Source organism: Nestor notabilis, unplaced genomic scaffold (assembly GCF_000696875.1).
Source record: "Nestor notabilis isolate BGI_N333 unplaced genomic scaffold, ASM69687v1 scaffold8302, whole genome shotgun sequence".
Taxonomy (NCBI): Eukaryota; Metazoa; Chordata; class Aves; order Psittaciformes; family Psittacidae; genus Nestor; species Nestor notabilis.
The window spans coordinates 6,217-13,044 of record NW_009917857.1 but is presented as its reverse complement, the minus strand read 5'-3'; the positions used below and the strand labels follow the sequence as shown (position 1 = coordinate 13,044).

At 47.3% G+C, this 6,828-nt stretch overlaps 1 protein-coding gene across 1 annotated transcript in view; it reads right to left on the bottom strand.

The window, feature by feature from the left end:
- KPNA6 (karyopherin alpha 6 (importin alpha 7)) overlaps window positions 1-4,722 on the bottom strand; it is a 9,339-nt gene extending 4,617 nt beyond the window's left edge. The window contains exons 1-7 of the mRNA XM_010009436.1: window positions 4,589-4,722; window positions 3,795-3,890; window positions 3,417-3,516; window positions 3,054-3,148; window positions 2,171-2,302; window positions 1,865-1,953; window positions 817-916 (exon numbers count right to left, since the gene is read on the bottom strand). Of these exons, the coding sequence (XP_010007738.1) occupies window positions 817-916; window positions 1,865-1,953; window positions 2,171-2,302; window positions 3,054-3,148; window positions 3,417-3,516; window positions 3,795-3,890; window positions 4,589-4,717 (741 nt within the window). The 5' untranslated portion in view covers window positions 4,718-4,722. The remainder of the gene's footprint in view (window positions 1-816; window positions 917-1,864; window positions 1,954-2,170; window positions 2,303-3,053; window positions 3,149-3,416; window positions 3,517-3,794; window positions 3,891-4,588) is intronic.
- Window positions 4,723-6,828: the final 2,106 nt, after the last annotated feature.

Below are 6,828 nucleotides of genomic sequence, written 5' to 3'. Positions count from 1 at the left end.
CCTTATAATCAGCATCTGAGGTTACTCCAGCAGAGTTATTGCTAAACTGCAATTACATCCCTTCCTCTAGGACCAAGCCTGGACTCCTGGGACAAGTGCTACTGTGCAGGCTACTATTTGCAAGCTCCTTACACATCGTGTGGAAGAGCACTGCTCCAGTTCTTATTCTTGACAACCCCAAATAGCTCAGTATTCAGAGCAGCAACCATCAACAGTTACACCCCTGAACACTTCAATCATTTATAAGTGATTTTATAGTGACACTCCATTCAGATTTCATCCCCACGTGAGGGATGGAATCTGAAGTGTCAGCTCTCAGGCTTTGAGAGTAAAAACATTGATCTTAATGGTTTTCTTCTACCAAAGGATGAGACAGCTGAAAAGCCAGCAGAACCTTCTGTTAGCGCCAGCAGCACACCAGGAAAGGGGGAGAAGAAAGCTCCCACAGCTCCACATAGCTCCAGGAGTCCTCTTTTGTAGCGTTTAAAGGTCTCAGAATCAAGTTCTTAGCCACAATTTGGGTGAAGTCTCAACATTCCAGTGTTAAGAGGTTTAGAGGAGCCCGCAGCACAGGCTGCCTGGCAGGGAAGCCTGTATTTGCCCCTTCCTTGAGGGGTCCAGCTGATGGGCTGACACTGGAGCTGGGCAGAAAATGAAACGGGTACTTAAGCATCTGCTGAGCATCAGCAGGAAGAACCTCACCCTGTTCCCTCCCAGAATGAGTTACAGAAGTCCAGCAGTCAAAAAGAACTTTGACAACCATCTACACTGGGTGCCTCCCCATCACCTCTCTTCCAACAAGGCATTTCCTCTCACCTTATCGAATTCGGGTGGCGGACTCTTTCCTCTGCACAAGTTTGACAAGGCCCAGACAGCATTTCGTGTCATTGTCAACCTGGTGGACTTCGTAAGGAGCCTAAAGAGACAAGTACCAGGAGTTATCATCCTTGATGTGGAAACCAGCAAGGGAATCAAGAGGAGAAGAACTAGTATGATTTTAAGGAAGTCGAACCACTATTCCACTTGCTGCAGCTCAAGCCATGCTGTGTGCCAGTTGAGCCTCTCCATAAAAGCAAGAAGAGAAGTGACATGCAACTGCTTCTTAGGATAAAGAGCTCTTATTGCTACCAGCAACAAGTGATGTGGGTCAGGAAGGCAAGTTCCACATTAGAGAAGTCGCAGAAGGAAGGGCAAGTTAGTTGAACGCAGTTCCAAGTTCAAATTCAGCCCAGCAGCCACTCGCACCCTATCTGAGGTCAGATGGTCCTCACTAGAGGACCCAAACTGCTGTCACCCCACTCTAATGAGGACAGCAAGTCCTGTGGGCTGAGGACTTGTCAGCAGTCACTGCTGCCAGGTGACTGCAGAAGTAGCAGTGTAATAATCCATTTGTGACAAAGCATCAGTGAGAGCACGTGTCTGACACACAGACCTGGCTCTGGTGGGCATGCACCATGCTCAGGAGCTGCAGAGGGAAGGTGGGTACAGAGACCTACTCCCTGGCCTCAGTCCTACAGGAGCCCACTCAGACAAGCACCTGAAATCCACAGTGTAAGCACAAAGAGCAGGCATCTGGAGGGACACACAGTGAGCACTGTGACTCCAGAAAGACAAGCACACTGCCACAGCACCAGCTCCAGGCTGAGCACAGTGTAGAGGGTTGTGAGAAGGCATGTTAGCTACCAAGTCCCGCTCGGTACCAGATCCTTGTCTGAACTGCTGGTTTAACTGGTACCAATGGTTTGATTCCCAGCAATCACCACCACGAATTGCTTGGGAATCTATTCACCCAGCTCAAATATTGCTCTGCTGTAGGGCACTGGGACATCAGGAACTGGATTGGCAAGTATTCATGGCTACTCACATTAATAAGGGAGGAAGAATAGCGCAGTTAAGGACATAATCTCTACACAGAGAGCTGTCTCCAGCAATGTTCCCCAATGCCCAGACAGCCTGAAAGGAAACAGCAACAGTTTTAGCATTCACACAGTTTCTGAACAGAGGAAGAAGAGGGCAGTGTGCTAAGAAAGCATTTTCCGTGTAATTCCAGGCAAACTGGAATTGAAGCCAGTTGTCAGACACTGGCCACGCAGCTTAAACACCACATTTTTATCACAGGCAACCCCACTGTGGTTCTCTCCCTAACCCCAAAGTAAGAAGTGAACCTTACCTGTTCTTGAACATCCTCAAAGTCAGAGTTTAACAGCTCTATAAATATAGGAACTGCCCCAGCTTCAATGACTATTTTTGTTTGTTGGGAAGTTCCTGATGCAATATTCGTCAGTGCCCACGCTGCTTCAAACTGGAACAAGCAAATAAGTGACAAGAGTATGACTAAAATAATCCTGATTTAGCAAAATATTTGCCAGGAAGTTCTGGCTATAATTCTTTCAACTTCTACTAAAAAGGTCGTGAGAGAAAAACCAAATCCCAACAGCTCAGTATTGGAAGGAAAGGATTTTACTTTCCTCAGCAGTAAAAAGCCACATCTGCTAAATGCCTTCTTGGAGGCTCTAGAGATAGACAGGAGAAGGCAGAGGACATCACCAGTCACACCACATCATCTCACCCATACAACTGTTTTCCAGCAAGAGAAGTGCAGACACACAGTGCACAGACACACATGGAGCAGACTGTTTCCATCCCTCTGCCCCACAGCAGCAGCAGCTCTATCCAACCCCTTTCTAACAGACTGTACCTAAAAGCCTCCAACAAAGGAGGTTTCTCCTCACACAATTTCTTCCTACATGCACATGTTCCGTGGCTCCACTAGCTCCCAGCAAAGACAGGGAGGCCAAATTCCCTTCTGCTGCAGCTGAACTATGGTATTTTGGCAGCATTCTCCTAAGAATTTAATTCAGAGCCATTTATCATTTCAATTTCTTGCCTAAGCACTACAGGCTCCCTTTGCCTTTTCCCATACATCACAGAACCTGCACCTTTCAGGTTCAAAACACCACTTTGCCCTGATAGCCCCTGTGGGTTCAGGTTGCTGAGCTGTGCAGGTTTCACAGCTACATGCCATGATGAATGCACAGCAGCATCTCCTTTACCTGTAGTGTGCAGTTCTCACTCCTCTTCAGGAATTCCACAAATCTGTCCACCACTCCCTGAGTGTTTATCACTTCATCTATTGGAGGATTCGGCTCTGAAACAGCAGAACAGTGTCAAGGGGGCACGCAGGTCTAACGGGATGAGCTGCCACTGAACTGACTGATCCCAACCTGTACTGAACCCAGCAGGACAACTCTCCACAATCACTTTCATACAACCATAAATCATCACAATATACCAGATTCTAGCTTTCTTCCCCCCAGGCTCAAAGCTGCTAAGCTTCTGTACAGCAATACAGAAGCATAAATGCTTGCAGAAGAAAGGTTCCATCAGATCTGATGGCAGGAAGGAGTTATTTTTACCTTTGGAGAGTAACTTCCTGAATTTCTGAGTGGTTGCTAGCTGTAGGTCAGGGTCATCTGAGAAAAGCATCTCTACCATCTCTCTTGTGATCACTCCCTCCTGAAAGCATGCAAAGGAGACAGAACAAGGGTTCCATTTCACACTACAACATCACAGTCCTGACAGCCTACCATGATTTTGTGCTTAGCCAGTAATCCAAAGATACAGGTTTGAGATCTCAGCACATTATTTACTTCCTGGCAGACTTTTCCAGTTCACTGGACTAATATCTGCAACGTTCTCAGAAGTGAGAAAGCAAAACCCACTCCAGTTTGTCAGCTCTGTGCAGTCCCTGCTGTTAAATCTACCCAAAGGTACGATCACAATAAGGCACCTACCCCACACGTGGTGGAACTGACATAGGGATCCACAAGGAGACTATCAAACATGGAGGCATCTTCATGGATCAGTTCCACATTTCTTCTTTTAAAGAGCTGGTGAGGAACAAAACACAGGAGGCATTATTAGAAAGCAGTGATGTATAGTCTTCATAACTAGACATTCTTGTTCCTCAAACAAGATACTGTCAGCTACCCTGAGCCCAACCTGAATAGAGAAGCAGTCATTAATAACAGCTCTGCCCTCTGCAGCCTAGTTTGGCACCAAACCCCAGTAATAAAACATGCCAAGTCTTGCCCTCAGACACTGGTCTGCAAGTGCAGAATTGGACCCAATAAGTGAGGGAAACCAGGGAGAAGGGTGCTGGTAGGTGATGCACTGATAGAGCAAACAGGCTGAGCCACACATCACCTCTTACATTCATAGACCTCCAAGGCAAAACAAAAATACAGCTCAGAATTACTATGTGCAGCCCATACTTCCACTTGTGCTTCCTGCTTCAAGGAAATAGCCCCATTCACCAGCTATTCCAAACACCCCTTTACCAACAAGGATCTGTGAACAAAAACCTCCAATACCCCAAGGAAAAAGTGCTTGGAAAGCTCTCGATACGAGCTGTGTGCTCTGCACCAGGTACAAAGAGACAGAGAAAAGCAAGATGTTGGTTAGAACAGGATAAATAAGAGGACTGCCAACGAACCTTAATGCACAGATCCTTGAAGATTCCAGTTAGGCAGCAGCACAATCCTGGCTGTGTTAAGGCTGTACACAAGCTACTCAAGGTGACAGTTACCTGTTGCTCTCGTTTCTGTTTGCGCAGTTGGATTCCTTCCTCTTCTCTTCGGCGCCGCATTTCCTCAGGGTTTAGGGCTTTGTTCTTGTAACTCTTCATTCGATAGTTGTCCTTGGCAGGGCTCGCCATGGTCTCTGGGAGGAGAACACACCACCTGCCTCAGCTCTCTGCTCGCCCTCTGCTCCGTTACCCACACAGCCTTGCTGACAAGGCACATGAAGCAGCATGGAATAGCCAGATCAGACCTAGAACACGATCTCAACCTCAGTCCATGTCACAGGCTGCTACGGCAAGAGGGGTAGGAAGTTTGTAGGAAGCATAATTCATAGATTTCCAAAGGAACCCAGTCCCAATTGGGTAGTATCAGGCACATTACCCACATGAAAGGCTCCCACTCGAACAGCTTCACTGTCCTCAGGGGGCGTACAACTAAACTCTACTTTGGTTTTTAGCAGAAATGCTTTTCCCTTGTATCATCATGGCATAAACCACACCTTGACTTTCTTCCCCAGGCTGGGAAGTTCACCACACACACGTGGCAAAAAGCCAAGAGAACTCCCAGCAAACTATGGCCTTGATGCTATAACAATGGTAACAGACCTTACAGAGAGCAGGGCTGCACGTCATGTACAGGCTGTGTCTGTCCCACCAGGTACTGCCAGTGCTCAGGACCTGACCTACTTATTTTGCTGTTTCATATCTGCCTCATGCAGCACTTCAGACTTGGTGCCTGTAAATCTGCCTCCCAGTCAGGGAAGTGACACTCCACTATTTGGCACAGGGAAAGGCAAGCAGGGCCCAGCAGAAACCTGAGGACACAGGGATATCAACTCCCCAGCTGCATCCAGCTGTAACCCACTGCTCTGACCACATCAACTCCTTCTTGCGCCTCTCCAAACTCTCCCCTTCTCCCATCTATGATACAGTTATTTGCTTAATGTCCATGCCTTTCTCAGGACAGCAGAGAAGCAATCATGATACACAACATCAGAGTGCAAATTAGCCCCCAGACCAACCTCCTCTCCTCCAGAACTCTGCTGGACACCAGTATCTCTGTTTTCCTCCAACTGCAGGGGGCAGGTGGAAGAAGTGCCCTGTGAAAGTTTGTGGTGCTATCTCCTTCCCCTTCTCTTCCCAGCTTTAGGCACTCCTCAGCCACGTTGCTTACAGAAAGTTTCAGTCTGACTTATCAACTGCCTCCAGCCCTCCTGGAGCTCCTCCAAGGTCAGCTGGAGAAGTTTCAGACCTTACTGCCCTCCTGCTGGGAAAGCTGAGAGAAGACATACACAACACACAAACAGCCAGTGGTTCGGTGCTATGGGAAGAGGAAACAACTGGGAAAATTCATGTTTTGACAGGAGAGGCTGCAAAACACTTTCAGTTCTGTGATTTCCCCAAACCAGCTAAAAAGCCAGCAAGCGCCGTAGGGAAAAGGCAGATTATTTCACAGCGTCTTGCTAGGAGGGGATTCTCTTCCCCAAACAGCAAGAGGAAAGTCTTTTGAAAAGCAATAGATAAAGAAAAAACTCCAAATCCCAAGTTTCTCTGGTCACTTACACTGTAAGAGATGCATGTCCCTGGCACACAGGCCCTGAGAGAGAGCCTTCTTCAGTAACTTGCTCAGGGGACAGTAAATGGCCAGAAGTTGTAAGAAAGAGGGAGTCCATCAGGCTGAGCACCACTAAGGAAGAAGCACAGAGCCTCAAAACTGACTGTAGGGGTGAAGTAATCAACTTACAGGAGGTCCTGCAAGATCTTGAGCCTTACAGAAACCTACCTTCAGTCCCTTCCCTGAATACCCCATTTTATAAGGCCTGTCCTCAAGAAAACCAAGGCAAGAAACGTACTGACACCACACTAAACACTGGACTCTACCTCACGACAGCCTCAGTGTGAAGCCTGCATCAAAACGTTCATCTTCCCCCAAGTTCACTTCTCACAAGTCAGGATTCCAAAAGCCTGTTCCTAAAGGTATTTGGCAGCACTTTATCCTGCAAAACCACTTACATGGCGAAGAGCAGAGACTGAAGCTCACAGGAACTATGCAATCATTCCTACTCACCTTTCCCTCTTCCCAGCAGCAGTGTATGGCAAGATTGAAGAATTAACTGAAAATCAGCTAATTCAGAACCTAGAAAAGCCTTTCAAAAGCCCTACAGGCTTTAAGGGGGTTCTATCTGATCTGACAGTAGCAAGGTGGGACATCTGCCTATAGATTTGAATTCAGGAGATGTATTTAA